Source organism: Martes martes (genome assembly GCF_963455335.1).
Source record: "Martes martes genome assembly, chromosome: 18".
In the NCBI taxonomy this organism is placed as follows: domain Eukaryota; kingdom Metazoa; phylum Chordata; class Mammalia; order Carnivora; family Mustelidae; genus Martes; species Martes martes.
The window spans coordinates 22,039,368-22,057,639 of record NC_137906.1 but is presented as its reverse complement, the minus strand read 5'-3'; the positions used below and the strand labels follow the sequence as shown (position 1 = coordinate 22,057,639).

Sequence of the window (18,272 nt, the reverse complement as noted above, 5' to 3'; positions counted from 1 at the left end):
TAAAATTAAGATAAGGACTGTATCAAATGTGTAGGGAGTAAAATGCTGAATAGGTGTTTTAAAAACTTGAACTTGACTGGCCAGGATGCTGACCCCAAACAAAAAAGGGTGAACTTTCAGCAGGGATTAACAAGCACCCCTCTCAACCTTGCTTCCTAATAAATGAGCGCATTCAGCACTGACCAGCCACCCAGAGCGGGGAAGCTCTCACGCCCGACCCAAGAGCTGTTCTGAGTCAGTCGAATCTGGCTTCACAGCAGAGGCAGCTAAGTGGGCTCAAGAAAAGGACAAAAGAGCTTCCCAAGAACTGTCCAGCAATATGGCAGGTTTGCTTTACTCTCCTTAGCGTCTGAGGCAAGGCCAGGTTTTGAGAGATTCCTAAGACCCTCCCCTGAACCTCAGGACCAGGCCTCAGGAGACCGGTCTCCACCTGCACCTGACACATCCTGAGCCCAGCTGGCTTCCCCGCTGTTGCTTTCTCCATCACTGCCCCCTGGATCCAACTGCCATCCTCTAGGAGAGCTCCACAACCCCGCACGCCTGTTCTCGATTACCAGTGCATAAGCTGCCCCCACCACCCCAGCATACCCACCCATTACCAGGTCTTAAACCCTCACCCCTTGGATCTCTTCCCAAGTCCGGGTAACCTTCACTTTTCCTGCCCTGCTGTCCACCCATTTTCTCTGGCTTTGGTCCCAGCTGAAACATCCCCACCTTCCCACGAGTACCAGCCCCATCCCCTCGATGCCCTAAGGGGTAAATGACCTTCACTTAGGACATGCAATAAGAATTACAACCGGTTTCCTTGGAAATAACCAAACACTTCTGCAATGTGTCGTTTCTACATCCCACACCTGGCAATTCTGTGCCATTTAGCCCCTGGTTTAGCTCTTGCTCCCCTAAACCAGGCTCAGCCCAGAGGTCTCCCCTCTGCCAGAGGCTTAGTCTGCAGCGCCCACCTGCACACAACACCTCAGCTGTGCTCTGTGCAGGCCTTTGTTTCCAGGGGCCAAAACCACTAACGAGCTTCTTGGTGCAGGGAGGTAGAAGAAATTCATGAAGTACTGATACTAGCAATAAAAACCTGAAACTGACCTGAAGACGAGACCAACAGCAAGGTGAGAACAAAGTTCCTGGGAAGCTGGAGGCGTGCAGCAGTGACAGGGCAAGCACCCTCAGGTTGACCGCTGTGCTCCCCTGCCGCCAGGAGCCACCCCAGGCCTCCCAACACCTGACAGCTACCATCTTACTCGGTTCTCCAGAGGAAGCCAGAGTCAGGTTAAGTTAGTTTAAAATTTTATTTTTTTTAACTTTTTTTTTTAATATTTTTATGTAATAAAAAGTAAAAGTCCTTGTCCAACCATCCTTGTGGGGCAGGTCTGTCTGTCTGTCTCTCACGCAGATCACTCAAGTTAATGGGGAAGAAACAGGGGGCCCAAGTCTGAGGTTATAAATAATAGAAAATAAAAGATCTTCCATCTCCAGCGGGGGATAGATGAGAGGATGGGAGGGCAAGATGGGGTGGGGATGGGCAGGGGCAGAGCAGGAACCCCCCACCCCCGCTGGACCCTGGCCCTGCCCACTCTGAGGCCCCTCCCCCCTTCAAGGTGCTTGGCAGGAATTCCCCAGCTCCCCCGGGGGAAAGGGGGGATTGGGGGGCTGGGACTGGTCCGAGCTGCTGGGGGAAGAGACATAGATCACTCTTCCCTCCACTCATGGAGGTCTCAGGTCGCGGCCAGGACAATCTTCAGTTCCCCGGGGGGTGGAAGGGGAGCTGCTGGGAGGGATGAGATTGAACTGGTTGGAGGGGAAAGAGAAGAGAGCAGGAGCATTAGAACCCAAGCAGCTGTCCCTTCATCCAATGCCGTCCAGTGTGGGGTGTGGGGGGAGTGTTTGGGTAGGAGCGGCCTCCTCAAGGTGTCTCATGGGGCTGTCAGAAGCACAGATCAATCGCTGTTTCCCAGTGAGCCAGAGCCCTTACTCGTGTGCCCAGCTCAGCCCCCCACACCCCAGCCTGGCCCTGTCTGCTGCGCTGACCTTACCTCGGCTAAGTCAGGAGACAGTCGGGGTCACTGAGAGCTGGGGAGGCAGTGGGGAGGGGGGCTGCTGGATCACAACTGAGCGAGGACGGAGGGAAGCAAAGGACAGAGCCAGGAGCAAGCCCCTGGCGGCGGCGACTGTGGCTTCTGCCCACCCTACATACTTCACAGACAGGTGCAGGTCGGCGGGCGCCCTGTGGGACAGCCCTGCCTCCAAGACCCCTCACTCCCCTCCCAGAACCCGTGCATCCTGCCCCACCTGCAGCCCATCAGCTCTTCCATGCCAAATTCCCCCAGCTAACGAGAACTCACGAATCCTGTCATCGGCTCCTCCTGGAAATCCAGGCGCCTGGCCAGGCTGCTCACCTTGGGGGTGTCCGATGTAGGGGTAGGGTGAGGGTGTGGAAGCTGAGAGTGCAGGCACCCCACTCTGGGGCACCGCGCCTTGGGGGGGGCCCCCATGGCTCTGGGGTGGGTGCAGCAGCATCACCTGGGGCGGGTGGGGAGCCCCAGGGTGAGGGGGCGGGGCTGCTGTGATTCCAGTTTGGACATGGGCCTGCAAAGAACAAAAGACAACGATGAGCACCCTAGAAGCTAGATGTGAGCTCTGAGAATCCTGGTGTTAACAGCACTCAGGAAGGAGCACCAAGGATTCAGAAACAGGACAGCCCCAGGAAGCAGGTCCCTTGGGTTCTTACCTGGGTAACATGGGCCATGTTGGTGAAGCCGTGGGGCAGCTGCTGGTGGGCATGGATGGCATACACAGCGGCTGGCTGGGGGAAGCTGCTCTGAGGGGACTGGGCAGAAGGTCCCGGTGGCAGAGAAGGCGGCGTGCCTGTCAGGGCCCCTGGGTGGTACAGATTCTGCTGTGGCTGTCCACTGCCCAGGTGTGGGGCCTGCCCCGCCTGGTGCTGTCAGGGGGAGGGGAAGGGTGAGTGCCACCCCAGTCCTCAGGTACCAGGACTACCACCCACTGACCCCTGATCCTCTCCCACTGGGGAATGACCCCTCCAACTCTATCCCCCTCTTCCAGCCACCCGTTCCTGCCCCAACTACTCAGATCTCCCATGGCAGGCACCTGGACGGGACTGGGGGCCGCATGCTGGGACTGCGGCTGGCTCCCAGTAGGCGTGGTGGCCGGCTGCGGCTGGTGGGCATGGAGCTGCGTGGCATGGTGTGGGTAGGACTGGTGAACAGTGGCTACAGCAGGAAAGAGGGACAATCAGTGCTAAGCACACCAGACGGGGCTAAGGAGCAAGGTCCGAGGAGAAGGACACAGAACTCACCATAGAGGGCTTGGGGGGTGGGCTGCTCTGCAGAAGGGTACTGAGGGGTGGAGGACGACACGATGGCCTGGGGATGGCTCCCCGACGTCAGCATGCGTGGGTTGCTCTGAAGCATGGGGGCAAACACCGGCTGGAGGGGCAAGGAGAGAGGAGAGAGGTGGTCGGACATCCTGCTGCCTGAGAACCCATGCACAGCACCACTCTGTCCTTGTCACAACCACCCTGTCTCCCGTTCATGACGACCCCAGCCAGGAGATGCTGTGTGATCTATACTTCAGAAGATAGCGGTGCCTTGCTATGGGTCCTACCAGAGCCAGGGCGGAAGCCTGAGTCTGAGTGATGAACACAGCTGACCCTCCACTCTGTCCTCCCACCCCCACACCATCCTCCGCCTCAGTTACCTGCGAGGGGTAGTGGGCCATGGGCTGCATCATGGCGGGCTGGCCTGGGAACTGCTGCGGGGTGTAAGGGATGTAGGAAGAGTACGGCGTGGCAGCCACCAGAGGTGGGCCAGCGGCGGCAGCGGCCTGCATCATCGGAGGGGCTGAGGCGGGCTGGTGTTGGTCCGAGCGCTGGGGGGGCAGGGAGCCTGGCATGTAAGGGGAAAAAGGACCGAGCTCAAGCTCCATCTGCCAGGATACAACCAGGCAGCTCTGCTGACCAGCCCTGCCAACTCTGCTCACCTTTTGCTCCCCGGTATTTGCCCTGCTGTCCAGGCACAGAATTGGATACAGGGTACGGATACATCTGAGGTGCCTAGGGATGAGAACACAGACGAAGCTGAACAGCTAGCTCACAAAGGCCCTGAACAGGCCTGACCTGGTCCTCAGCTGCTCAGCCCAGCTTCTTAGCCTGGAGCTGCTCAGCCCCTCCTCTCACCTGAACAGCTGGTCCCATATGGATCTGAGGTATGTAGGAAATGTACTGGGGGCTGTAGAGCCCGCTCTGGCCTGCTGTCAGCACCGGGATGGAGGGAGTTGAATGAGTCCGGGGCCCCGGAGAAGTGGGGGTACTGGTGGATTTATTCTGTAAGAGACAAGGTGGGGACACGCAAGTTTGGTTTCCGTATGCCTCTCCTGTGCCTGTGAAAGCAACATAGCAGAGTGCTGCCTGCCAGTCACGTTCTACCCGGCATCTTGGTTAAGCCTTCCATTGGAGCCCCTGGGACAGGTACTCTCAAATTTTAGGTAAGGAAACCAAGACAGAAAAGTTAAATGGCTTGACCGTGATCAGCAAGCTTTTTTTAAGTACAGGAGTTCAAGCCAAATCAGGGGTCTGGATGAATCCCATGCTCGCAACTACCCCAACATATGTTCCCCAAGCTGAACGCTAAACCTCAGGGAGAAACAGGTAACACTTACCAGACACATCATGACCCCTCGCCCCCAAGTGACACCTGTTCTCCCCAGAGTAGCCCAAAAGCCAGAGCGCCTCCCCTGTGCTCTGTCACCCCACTTCCAAGCCTCCCTCGGGGAAACCAATCCTCATCTGCCCATCCCGTCTCACCACAGACAGCAGAGGCTTTGTGGGATTGAACTCCTTGGCATTGGGGTTCAGTGTTGACTTCTTCACTTGTCTAAGAAAGAAAAAGAAAGTCAGTCCTCGTGGCTTGCTCCTCTCCCCACCTGACACCCACCCAGCTCCCCATCCTACTTACTCAGCGACCGGGCCCTCATCCTTGTCGTCTCCCTTGATGAGGCCCACCGGGGGGCTGCCAGTTTGGCTTGGGCAAGGTGGCGGGGGCTGCTCTGAGCCCTCCGTGCCTCCCGTCGGTGGCAGTGGTGGCTTGTCCTCCTTATCTGATATGGACTCTGTCTTCGAGGAGACTGGGGACCCCATTGGCTCTGAAGTCAACAGACCATCAACCTCCTTCTCTTTTCCTTTGGCCTCCTCCTTTAAGATCCGGGGAGGAAAAGGATCCAGGCTGGTCTCAGGGGAGCTACTGGACTGCAGCTGGAAGGAGAGCGGCACACATACAGTCCCCAAACAGTCCGGACCCCAGGCTTGGCCTCCCTTCTTGCATCCCTGCTCGCTCATCTCTTCAAACCCACCTGGTCCCAGTCCTGCGCTGCTTCTCTAAGCCCCCTCACCTCTCTTCATCCTAACACCCTAGCTCACTCCCACACTCCTCTCACCTTAAACTGGGCCCCAAATTTCCTCAGTTCTTCCAGTTGAAAGCGTTTCTGTTCATTCTGAAGGCCAGGAACTGTAAGAAACAGGGAAAAAAGGAAGAAACACACTTTTCTTAAACGTGGCTACAATGCCAGTACCCCAAATGACAAAGGGGGAGGGGAAGCTCTTAAGAATCCTATAGAACTAAAGTCACACAACTGACAAGGCACTATTTCTGAACCCCCACAATTCTTATTACTAAGTAAAGTGCTCCCCTCATCAAAAGGACATCACACCTCAGAAAAACAAAAGAAAGGGGGTGCCTGGGTGGTTCAGTCAGTTAACCATCTGCTTTTGGCTCAGGTCATGATTTCGGGGTCCTGGGATCAAGTGCCCATTGGGCTCCCTGCTTAGCTAGCAGGGAACCTGCTTTTCCCTTTTCCCCTGCTGCTCCCCATTTGTACCCACTCTGCCAAATAAATAAAATCTTAAATAAAACAACAAAAAACCAACACCACCCACCCTGCCCCAACCAATTCTCACCTTTCCCAGCTATCCGGGACAGCTCCTGGGACTCCAGAGTTCTCCCAGGTTCCTTGGCTGGAAGTTCTTTTACTGAGCAAGAAGAGACATATGCCTGAAGGTCCTTCTGTCCAGAACCACACTTCATATTGTCCACAAGCCCTCAACTACCTGGCTCTTACCATCTGCGGGGGCCAATGAGATCTTTGGAGAAGCAGGGGAAACGGAGCCTACTCCAGGATCCACAACCGATGACGTCACAGGGATGGAAGCCGAAGAGGTCGGTACTGCCGAGCCCATGGGGGCATCAGGACAGGAAGCTGAGATTGGGGCAGGAGTAGCCGACTTGGGAGAGCGCGGGGGGTACATCCGGCCCACTGGAAGAAAAGGGAAAGCTGTACGATGGTTACTGCTGTTCAGTAAGAGGCATAGGGAACCCACTAGAAAGACCAAGGAAAGTTTATCCCCTTTCTTATATGCAAAGTCACAAACCTACGTGCCCCAAAGAGCAAGACAGATAACATAAGCGGGTAAGATACATTCACAGGCAGCATAAAAGACTGGACTGTTTACAGAGGCACTCACAACATAGTCCAGCAAACTAGCGTTATGCTGCAAGACACATTCAGTGTTTGCAGAACTTCCTCTATTTCCAAACAAACTGGGAATTTTCTATGCCTCCTGTTTCAAAATGTTGACAACTAAAAAGTTGCTCTTTTTTTTTGAAGTAAGCTCTGCGCCCAATGGGGCCTTGAATTCATGACGCTAAGATCTAGAGTCGCCTGTGCCACTGACTGAGCCTACCAGGCGCCCTGATTACTAATAAACAAAAGACATGCGCCAGCCAAACACAACCCATGGACTGCTGCGCTGGCATTGCTAAGTTGAGGGAAACAAATTCTTCCCTAAAAAGCATAAATCCAACCACCCCCCCAAAACATCTTTTTTAATTTTAAAACCATCTCCCATCCCAGCATTCCAACAACTGACATTTACGGTTCCCCACAAATTTCTATTTCTTCATATAACACTGCTGGAATTTTACCTGCAGGAGGAGGTGCAACAGAAGCTTCTCCAGAAGGCCTACTGCTGGGTGAAGACAGAGTCTTGGCACCACCTCTCAGGGGCCGCTGTGCCTTAGGGGACATGCGGGAAGGGCCTAATTTTTTTTTTTTAAAGATGGGAAAAAAGAGGCAGAGCATCTGCTATTACATTATCACCAACGCATCACCCATCCAGACCACCCATCCTTTTAATTATCCTTCCTGCTTCCTTCCTATCCTCATCCCTACCCCCCCAACAAAAGCCCGCTTCAGAACTCACCTCCATTGATACCACGTGTCTCAGAACCTGGGCCAGGGCTGCTACTGTCAAGGTGGTGAGGGCCACGAGGTGGCAAAGAGCTAAGGCCAGGCCGGCCACCCCGGGAACTACTGCATCGAACTCCTCCCCGGGGACCTTCCCGAACTCGCTGGGGTAGAGGGATGTACTTTCCCTCCCTAGGGGGAGAGTTCAAGTAAGGTCAATTAGTCATAAAACCCACACATTTTGGAAAAATGAAGCCTTTCCTTCTAAAGTGCATGTACATGCACACACAGGCACACACACACGCTCCAGCTCTCTGCACTATCCCCACATCAAGAATTATTCTGGTTAAATGTTCTGTAGTTAGAGGCTTCTTACCTTTTGTGTCAACCCTGACCTGACCAACCTGGTCAAAGTTTTACAATTCTACCACTCCTGACCTATGAGAGGAGGAGTATCACATTGTAGTTCAAGGTATAGCTTTTACAAGTCACTAAATAGTGGGTATGCTTTTTGTTTTTCTTATTTTTTTAAAAAAGATTTTATTTATTTGACAGAGATCACAAGTAGGCAGAGAGACAGGCAGAGAGAGAGGGGGAAGCAGGCTTCCCACCGAGCAAAGAGCCCAATGCGGGGCTCGATCCCAGGACCCCGGGATCATGACCTAAGCCGAAGGCAGAGGCTTTAACCCACTGAGCCACCCAGGGGCCCCAAATTTTGTTTTTATAAAGGGAGAAATGAAGGCGTTATTATGGATGAATATACAGAAGAAAAAAAGACTACCAAAACTCAAAAAAATTTTTTCTACCATAAGCTTTAGCTTTGTTACCTTGGACAAACTACTTATCTGCTCTAAGCCTCAGTTCTTGAACATGAAAATTGGGAGTAACTCCGTGCCAAACCACATTTACATGGCCGTGAAGGTTAAACAGGAGTGTACAAGGCTCTTGGTCCAAGCCCTGGCCTATACAGAGCCCCAGACAGAGCAGGCCACCCCGAACAATCACCTAGATGCCAAGCTGGGGCTCTCCCGTCCTGAACCCTGCCGCTGGACTGCACTGTGCTTCTCCTCCTCTGTCCGCCCATCATCGTTCTCCATGGCGATCCGCAGGCGGTACTGGGGGCTCGATTCAATCTCTCGAGCCAACTGGGCTGCACGCAGCTCCCGCTGACGAAACTCTTCTGAGTTGTCCTTCTCCAAGGGCACCCTGAAAGGACCACCATAGACCACCACCCCAGTGCCAGGGGACAAGAGAAGAAAAAGAAGAAACATCTTTGAGTCCCATCAGCAGCGCAGGTGTGCAGATGTTTAGCCTCTTCAACTAACTCAGCGCGCATTTAACAGGCAATCTACGAGGTCTCATGTGGGGCAACAAGGCCAATCTCTGAACCAGGGTACTTATACTCATATATAAGTATATTTTAAGTTCTAGAGGAAAAGAATGGGTGAATGCACAAGAAAGCAGCTAATTCTACCCATGAGATGGCCTGGGGGACAACGACAAAGGCAGACCAGAATTGCGGAGAGGGCAACCTGGACACCCAGAAAAGCATGAACACATGCCACAACCCCATGCCTCAAGTTACACCATCTGGGAAGTACCAAGAGACTCACGTGTAAGAAGAAAGACTGCTGTCATAGGTGGTCTTCACACCATAGTTCTCCTCGTTGAACTTGAACATTTCATTGGGGTCCCATCCATTGGACTAAGGAGGGAGGAAGGAGAATGTTTTAAAACGCAGTAAGGAAAGCAGCAATGACCTGTCATTCTCCTCCACAAGGTTGAAAAACACACAAATCTGACCAAACCCAGAGTGGAAAAATAAGAACAAGGGTGGAAGAAATATAAACTAGTACTTCCAACTGTAGTACAGACTGGCAACCACTAGTAAAACCAAAGTCTTAAGACCTAATGAGTCCACTTCCAGGTTTATGTCCTAGAAAATATTGGTATATATTACATGGGGACATAGTCTCAAGTTCAGTAAGGCACTATTTTTAATAGCAAAATAATGGTAACAAATATGTATCAATAAAAAAAAAGATAAATATGTTTTACTGTATATTTATACACCCATATACATATATACACAAATAGAACTAGACAAAACAGGTGAAAGCAATGACTGGATCTATATACCAATATGAAAAAAAAAATTAAAAGCAAGAATCAGGGAAGGCAAATTCTTTTTTGGGGGGGAAGGTAAATTCTTGTGCAAGTTAAATATACCACAATAATGCATTAACTTATGAGAAATCTTAAAATGTTTCCAAGTCCTTGTTTTTGGAAGGACATGGGTCTACTACACAATCCACAATCTTGTCTATGCTTTGTTAAACTGAAGGGGAAAAAAATCTTGAAGCAAATGTTAATAGCTGTCAATTGCAGACAGTGGGAGAATAGGTATTTTTGTTATTTTCTGTAGCTTTTCATTTAGAATCTGACAGCCATCAACAGGCCATAGTAAAAAAACCCTTCTCCCCGCTCCCCAGAAGCAACTCTTGGTTCCAAGAGTGACATCACAGTCAACAACCTGCACCTGGGCAGCAGCATGCCCGGCTCTCAGAGAAGAGGGACCGTACCATGTCAGACTCCAGGTCGTAGTCATCGCTGTTGCTGTCGCCCCCTTCCCAGCGCTGAAGCACCTTCTCTTTGTGCTCTCCATTCACCTTTGAGTTCATGGCAATGGCTGAATCAGTAAACTTATCTGTGGGGGTGGAGTTGAAGATCAGGAGTCAGGGGATTATTCCACAGCCTCTTCCAACACCACCACCCCCAGTAAGTAGTTGGGAAGCAAAGGAAAATGTGTGTCAGGGTTGGGGGAGAGGTAGGGTGTGGGTGGTACAGTATAAGAAGCCTCATCTTAACAGTGCAAGAGGACCAGGGCGCCTGGGTGGCTCAGCTGGTTAAGCGACTGCTTTCAGCTCGGGTCACGATCCCAGAGTCCTGGGATCAAGTCCCAGGCTCGGACAGGGAGCACAAGGCATCGGGCTCCCTGCTCCATGGGGAGTCTGCTTCTCCCTCTGAACCTTCTACCCTCTCATGCTCTCTCTCAGGTAAATAAATAAAATCTTAAAAAAAAAAAAAAAAAAAAAAGAGTTCAAGAGGACCAAGGAGTTGAAAGCAAAGCAACGGAAACACAAAGGACCACAACACAAGCCGGAATTCATCCCACTGTATCTTAGACATCAAGACATAGTCTCAAGAAGAAAAACCTAGGGGTATGGGTGGCTCAGTCGGTAAAGTGTCTGCCTTCAGCTCAGGTCATGTTATCAGGGTCCTGGTACTGAGTCCCAAATCAGGCTCCCTGCTCAGCAGGGAGTCTGGTTCTCCCTCTACCCCTCCCCTTGCTTGTATGACCTAATGCTCTTGCTCTCTCAAATAAAAAAATAAAAAAAAAGAAAAGAAAGAAAAACGTAGCCTTCCTCCTCAGAAAAAAAAGATGGTAAAGGGGGGAGAAAAAAATTCAAGTCATTATGTAACTGCTCTCTGCCCTCTAGTCTGACATAAAGACCCAATACGATACCTTTAGTAGCATAATTGAAGTCAACATTTCGGAAGTGGACAAGCATGACATCGCTTGGCTTAAACACCATGGTGTCCACAATGTCTTCCCGACGAGGGCCACCTGCTGGCTCAGATGCTTTCCGGTGTACAGCGTCTACTGCTAATTCAAACTATAAAAGTCCCATTTCCAAACAGTAAAGGGTCAGTATCAAGAAATGTGATGGTAAAAATAGGACTATTTTTCTTTTACCCTTTCTAACCTCATCCCAACACCACACTGTCACACAGTCTTCTCAGTATCAGCCCAGGACTAAGTATTTTAATCTTAAAGTATTCAGCCCTCCAATTCCAACCCACATTTCTTATTGCTTCTAGCACTATTCTGAGACAGACCTAGAGAAATGAGTAACACAATGTTGTCCAACACCATTCAACGCACATCTCCAATTAGCCTATTTCATTCTCCTCCTCCTTTCATGAAATTCCAAACATCAGCTAATTTGAGTACACTAACCTTTGAGCTCAGGGTCTTGAAGATACCTTCATAGGTGGTACCATTCTTCACCTTTACATCACAGGTGGAACCCTGAAAGAGTGGGGAAAAAGAAGAGTCTCCAGCAAACTGGTGCATTACATTCCTCAAACAAACTAAGGGTTAGATGCCCACTTACCACAACAGCTGTAAGAAAATGCAGCATTCTGGAATTGTTGTAGACACCCTCGAACACCTACCAACAACACAGAATTAAATAGCCGGTCAACAGCTCGCCCTCCTTCTGAATACCCACACTCCACTCACCCACTTTGCACGTGCTGGGTCCCTACTCTTCTAAGCCCAACTGACTATTTGTGCACATGATCTGTCCTATATGCCCACATGGACCTCTGTGCTTTGAGGGTGGGGAGTGGCACTCACCGGTGACTGTGGGGGTCCCTTTCCTGTGCTCTGTCCCCTATGAGGAAGAAAACAAGAAACTAGTTAAATAAAATCTTTTTTAAAAAATGTGTTTATTTATTTGACAGAGAGAGATCACAAGCAGGCAGAGAGGCAGGCAGAGGGGGCAGGCTCACCGCCAAGCAGAGAGCCCGATGTAGGGCTCGATCCCAGGACCCTGGGGCCATGACCTGAGCCGAAGGCAGAAGCTTTAACCCAATGAGCCACCCAAGCGCCCCAGTTAAACACATTCTATCCCTCTTAAACACAGTTCATTTCAAAGAACTTGGTATTCTAGAACCACATACCCTGTGAAAATGGCTGATTTAGACTAAAAACCAATTATCGACAAGATTTCCAAACTCTCACCTTACAGAAGGAAAGAGGTATAGACCGTAAAAGCCAATGAACACATTTCCACCAAACTACCAAAACAGACCTCAATCAACAATGGTTGTCAACTCGACACAACCTTCTCACTTTCTCCAAGGGGCCAGGGCCCCATGCTTCCAAGAAAGCAACGCTACAGTAGTCGTTAACCAACAATCCACCCCAGGCATAAAGGCGAAAGCTCAAGGAACACAGATTCGGAACCACGTAGCTCAGGCACATTACCTCTCAAACAGAAAAGACAATCATTTTCACCAGCCTTACGCCCCAAACTCTGGGAGGAGGGTACTCCCTTTACAACCCACCCTCTCGCCCTTTTTTAATCATTCAATGCTACCCACTCCTGGAGGGGTCACCGATCGCCCGGTACCCAGCTCCTCGCTGGCTGATGTAACCGTCGGTTGAGGAGGGCGATGAGGGGGCCGTTGGCGGGGCTGGGGGACAGCGCAGCCGCAAAAGCCATCCACCGGGAGGCCTCGCCCGGTCTGCGCCTGCGCATTAAAGCCCACGGGCCTCCAAATGCCCCCTCCCGCGACCAGAACCCACTGCGCCTGCGTGTACCGCCACTCTCAATTCCATAAAGCCACACACAGAAGAAACCGAGCAGGGTGTCCACCACTCATCCACAAACACCAGGCGAGCCCCTCCACGCACATTCCCAAACCCTGCCCTATAGGTTACCCGCGGCTCACGAATGCCCGGGTCATAAGACAGAGCATCCGCGCGCACGTACAGGAAGAGCGCGCGCGCTGGAGGTTCCCTGCCCGCAGTCCTCCCAGTTGTCCCTCCTTCCGTCCCCCCCCCCCGCCCACCCCGCTCCCCTCCTACTGGCCAGACCGGGAAGGAGGAGGTAGCAACCCGCTCCCAAGTCCCTCCCTCCCCATTGGCCAAACTGTGGGCCGCGCGCCCCCCTCCATTGGCTACGGCCGGGGACCCCTTCCCGCAGCTGACTCCCCATTGGCTGAAACCGGGGACCGCGAGACCCTTCGTGGTAATGGAGCCGGGGACCCCGATCCTCTTCGCCCCCCCAACTCCTCGTTCTGACGGCCCTGGCGGGATGCGCCCCGCCTGCCCTTAAGGCCGGAGCCCCAAGGCCCAACTAGGCTCTGAGAGCTGAGCACGGCCCCCAAAAGTCCCGGTGGCAGCCCGGGGACCCTTTCCCTCTGACCTGTTAGGACCTGAGGGGACCCAGCCCCAGCCTCACGGGAGTTCCCCACTCCTCCCGGCGCCCCGCAAAGGTGGCCGGGCTAAGTTCCCGCCTCGCGCGGTGTCCTCAGGTCCCGGCCGCTGGGCCGGAGCCGAGCCGCCCCGGAGCCTCGGTTCCAGCGCCCGGAAACCCACCCCTCCTCACCTGGCGCTGCCGATAGCCGTTGCCCCCGGCCTCTCCTGATGCTGTTGCTGCGGCGGGGGCTGCGGCACCAAGATGCCCTCGGCTCCCCGGCGGAGCCCACTCCCGGCGGCGGCTGCAGGCCCCAGGCAGGGAGAAGCGGCCGCCGGAGGCCCTGCGGGAGCCGAGGTGGAGGCCAGGGGCCCCGGGAGGCCGCCGTTGGGAGGGCTAGTGCCCCCGGGAGGCCGGCGGGCCACGGCCTGTTGCGTGGGGGGCGGCTGCTGGGGCTGGGAGGTCTGTTGTGGCGGCTGAGGCTTCAACATGATGGCAGCGTCCGGAAGGGGAATTAGGGGGAAGGGAGGGAGAGAGAGGGCCGGGGCTAGGCCCCCGCTGGAGAGCGCGGGAAGCGAGGGGGCTTGGGAAGCCGGGGACCCGCCGTTGGCGGGCGGGGGGAGCCCCGCGATGTCGGGGGTGGATAGAGAAGACCGCGGCGCGAGGAAGCGCCGCGAGGCGGAAGGGGAGGGGGTCTCGCGGGCCGGAGGAAAGCGAGAGGGCGCGAGCCGGCCTGGCGCGCGTGCGCGTCGCCGGGGAAAGGGGAGGAGGAGGAGCGCGCGGGCGGGAGCTCCCGAAGGGGGAGGGGCAGGGAGGAGGGAGCGGCGGCGCGAGATGTCCGCGCGCACCGGGGCGGTTGGCTCCGGGCAGGAGAGGAGAGAATAAAAAGAGGCGAATCTCGCGCCCCTAGCCCTTGGAAGGGAGAAGGAGCAGCGCGGGCGCTCACGCGCGCCGAAGATTTAGAGTCTCCAGGTCTCAAACAGCCCTGGAGGTTGGCTGCCGCTGTCGCTTCACAATGAGCGTGTGAAGCGCTGGGGGAGGAGCCGAAGTAGCCGTGGGGAAGGAAGAACCGGCCGCCCCGCCTACACCGGTGGCGTAGCGTCGGGATACCTCCGCAGTTGTGTGAGATGTCACGACGTAGCGTGCAGTTCTTCCGCCATTTAGGGGCCCGTGGGCGGAGTCTAAGTGCAAAGAAATCCCGGGTCTAAACACGCGACTGCCCTTGTTAGTCGGATGGTAGGTTTCAGGAGGAGCTCCTGTTGACCTTGTCTGCTTCAAATAGAAGACTGATGGACATTAAAGTTACCGGTTTGAAACTCAGCCTGTTGCAGATAAATCTATGCTAAATACGAAATCTTTGTAAGCTTCAATGGCTTAATACCTAATTGGTTTCTCCATGCCCTAGAATGAACCCTTAAACTGTAGTAACAAAGAGACTGAAAGCCAAAGTACCTAAGGTCTAACTGAAAATTCTTCATTCAACTCTGCAATGAAGCCAGCCTTCATTCATTCAAAATTAGTTGGGCATTAGGACATTAAGCTAGATGCAATGGACACAACCGTAATTCAACCTCTTCCTGCCCTCCCCAAGTTCCAGCTAGTGGTAGACTCAGACGATTAGATGAGATCTATTAGGTCACCATAGGGCACCATGAGAGCGGATAGGAGAAATACCGAATCCAGCGCTGGGTGATGAATTTCTAGGCGGGGGATGTGACAAATTAGGAAAACGTCAGCGTGCCAGAAGTATAAAAGTGGTTGAGAAGAATGAGACTGGAAAGGTAAGGAACCTGGGACTTGATTTTTTTTTTAAGATTTTATTTATTTATTTGACAGACAGAGATCACAAGTAGGCAGAGAGGCAGGCAGAGAGAGAGGGAGGAAGCAGGCTCCCCGCTGAGCAGAGAGCCCAATTCGAGTCTCCATCCCAGGACCCTGGGATCATGACCTGAGCGAAGGCAGAGGCTTAACCCACTGAGCCACCCAGGCGCCCCCTGAGACTTGGACATTGTCCTCAAAGTACTGGGGAGCCTTTCACAGAAAACAAAGAGGTCAGATTTGCATTTTTAGAGATTACTCTTTGCAGTGAGAAGAACGGAGTAGAGTAGCGATGAGTCTGTGTTCTTAATCACAGTGAAACTTCCAATATCTCAATCTCCCTTGGCTCCAGGCATTAGCGTTGGAACTCTTCCCAAACCTCTACCACAAACCCGTACATACGTAGCTAAAACTTGGTCTTTATAGGAAGTATTCCTTCAATCCTATCTCACTCCAGGCTTCTATGCTCCTTTTAGGCTTGGCCCAAAAATTTACTCCGCTTCTAAGAGCTCATTTAATTCTTGCTTCTGTCAGCTCCCTGTGGGTTGGGATCTCACTGTTACTGTTCCAGCAGTATCTAGCACAATGCGGGTAGTCAATTAAATCCTTGTGACGGGGGCGCCTGGGTGGCTCAGTGGTTTGGGCCTCTGCCTTAGGGTCAGGTCATGGTCTCAGGGTCTTGGGATCAAGCCCCGCAACGGATCTCTGCTCGGTGGGGAGCCTGCTCCCCCCACCCCCCGCTTGCTTCTCTGCCTACTTGTGATCACTCTCTGTGTCAAATAAATAATCTAAAATTTAAAAATAAAAAATAAATCGTTGTGAAGAGAATGGATTTGAGTGGTGTCTTAAAGACCATGTCTCCTGGATGCTTAAGTTACACAATTCAGCGTTCTCCTGAGGCTCCCAGCTCCCAAGTGCCCTGCCACCTCATTCTGGGTACGTCTTTCTCCCCCACTCACATTCTGCTCCAACCCTCAAATTCTAAGTTTTAGCCTCATGAAACTCCCACTTCCATGACACACTTTGCTCATTTTCAACTATTCTTTTACAGGTGCTATTTCTTCACTTACCTTCTCATTCTTCAAGGTCAGGGGTCAGTGCTTTGGAACATCCTATTACTGACTCGCTCCTCCAGGCTCCCAGAACACTGGGATGGTTTTGCTCATATGAAGTCTGCCGTTATAAAGGGCAGGGATTATATTTACCCATTTTCCTGTCCTTCATGTCTAGCTCAGTGGCTGGCATGCCGTCACTCAAATTGTTTGGTAAATGAACAGAATGTTGTCTTACATGCAATTCAGAAATGATATATATCACCATGATTTGATATGGACTGATTTCCAGGATATATTTTTAAGTGAAGAAAGCAAAGTTTATAGTCTAAACTATGCTACCTCTTGTTCAAGGAAGAAGGGAAAATAAGAAAACAAACGTATCTGCAAATTTTTGCAAAGAAAAACACAAGAATGGGTGCCTGGGTGGCTCAGTTGGTTCAAGCTTCTGCCTGTGGCTCAGGCTGTGAACCTAGCAGTCTCACCTGCGGCTCAGGTTGTGATCCCAGGGTCCTGAGGTGGAGCCCTGCATCAGACTCCCTGCTGGTGGGAAACCTGCTTCTCTCTCTCCATTTACCCCGTTTCCTCCCAGCCCCACTGCTCCTGCTCTCCCGCTTGCTCTCTAATAAATAAATAAATAAACAAGTAAGTAAATAAAAATCTTAAAAAAAAAAAGGAAAGAAAAACATAAGGAAAAAAAGGAAAGAAAAACATAAAAACATAAGAAAACTCACACTAATAAAATTGATTACCTATGAGGGTTAGGGGTAAATGAAGTTTCCTTAGTTGTTGCTCTTGTTGTTCACATTCTTGTAGAAGTAAACCATGGCACACAGACATAAATAAATGAACCCAACTCTATTTTAGATGAATAAACTAACCCCCTGGAAGGGGGAAAAATAGAACCAATTCAAGTCACTTTTGGGTACCCTCTGTTCTAAAGAAAAGAACTGCAAATCTTGAGTTCTTAGTAAGTTTGCAATAGTGGTAGTGGCGTGGCAATTCTGAAGTTATTCTGAGTGTGTGGGGATTGAACGTGCCAGTAAACATACAGATGTTGCTGGGAAGCAGGGAAGAACAAATATGGAATGAAAGAAGTGAGCAAGAACTTCGTGGGGCTGGACTAGAACAGGACATATCAGTGTTATGGGAAAGTTATGGGGGCCGGAAGATGACAGATTGATTGATCTACACATACCTAGTTCTCAGATCTTGGTTTCTAAATATTTCACAGAAAAATTCCAGGGTCCAGGGCCCCTTGAGGGCTGCTCCCTGATTCCAGCTTGGGCGGGAGCAAGGAAGCTACCAGGAGAGTTTGGAATATTTTGTTGTGCCAGAAAATAGATGCTAAAAAAAGTATTAGGGCATTAAAGAGACATGGGAGCCAGCTTAAAGAGGCCAACTCTGACATAATCGTGTATCACAATATGGAAGTATAATAATAGATTATAGGGGCGCCTGGGTGGCTCAGTGGGTTAAGGCCTCTGCCTTTGGCTCGGGTCATGATCCCAGGGTCCTGGGATCGAGCCCCACATCGGGCTCTCTGCTCAGCAGGGAGCCTGCTTCCTCCTCTCTCTCTCTCTCTGCCTGCCTCTCCGCCTACTTGTGATCTCTGTCAAATAAATAAAATCTTAAAAAAAAAAAAAAAGATTATAATCCATTGAACAAAAGAAGAATCCATGCATCCAAACTCTTAATAGGTATAAATATGCATGCACACACACATAAAAAGTAGAAACATACAGGAAAAATAACAGGACTGTATTCTTCAAAACTGCTCCAGGGCATGAAGGATGAAAGGTTGAGGAACTGCTCTAGGTTGAAGAAGGCTAAAGTCACTAACAGTAAATGAACTTGATCCTGGCCTAGATCCAGAAATGAACTGCTATAAAAGACATTGATGGGGGGTGTGCCTGGGTGGCTCTGTGGGCTGAGCGTCCGACTCCCGGTTTCGGCTCAGGTCATGATTTCAGGGTCCCCGTGGAGCTCCATGCTCAGTGAGAAGTCGGCTTCTCCTCCCCCAACGCATGCACTCTGTCTAAAATAGATAAACAAATCTTTTTTTTTTTAAGATTTTATTTATTTATTTGTCAGAGAGAGAGAGAAAGAGAGAGAACGAGCATAGGCAGACAGAGTGGCAGAGGGA

General features: G+C 51.7%; 1 protein-coding gene across 15 annotated transcripts; it reads right to left on the bottom strand.

Moving 5' to 3' along the window:
- Positions 1–1,293: 1,293 nt before the first annotated feature.
- On the bottom strand, positions 1,294–14,140 carry ATXN2L (ataxin 2 like). 15 transcript variants are annotated; one of them, XM_080830040.1, is made up of 23 exons: positions 13,449–14,138; positions 11,690–11,726; positions 11,445–11,501; positions 11,288–11,359; positions 10,793–10,943; positions 9,849–9,973; positions 8,880–8,971; positions 8,272–8,472; positions 7,283–7,458; positions 7,005–7,118; positions 6,142–6,354; positions 5,981–6,052; positions 5,461–5,531; positions 4,983–5,278; positions 4,832–4,901; positions 4,205–4,351; positions 4,009–4,081; positions 3,727–3,914; positions 3,326–3,455; positions 3,118–3,239; positions 2,738–2,950; positions 2,352–2,595; positions 1,294–2,202 (listed from the first exon to the last, which is right to left on the bottom strand). In XM_080830040.1, exons 1-23 carry the CDS (start codon positions 13,745–13,747, stop codon positions 2,048–2,050), a joined length of 3,318 nt encoding a protein of 1,105 aa, XP_080686166.1. In that variant the 5' UTR covers positions 13,748–14,138; the 3' UTR covers positions 1,294–2,047. The 15 variants fall into 15 exon arrangements, with proteins under 15 accessions (XP_080686166.1, XP_080686171.1, XP_080686172.1 ...); XM_080830045.1 differs by having other exon boundaries at positions 1,294–1,797; XM_080830046.1 differs by having other exon boundaries at positions 1,294–1,774.
- Positions 14,141–18,272: the final 4,132 nt, after the last annotated feature.

Coding starts and splice junctions, on each gene's coding strand:
- ATXN2L (XM_080830040.1), bottom strand. CDS start 13,747: ATGTTGAAGCCTCAGCCGCCACAACAGACCTCCCAGCCCCAGCAGCCG. Junction 11,502..11,689: donor AGGGACCCCCACAGTCACCG/GTGAGTGCCACT, acceptor TGTTGTTGGTAG/GTGTTCGAGGGTGTCTACAA. Junction 4,352..4,831: donor CAAAGCCTCTGCTGTCTGTG/GTGAGACGGGAT, acceptor TGTCTCTTACAG/AATAAATCCACCAGTACCCC.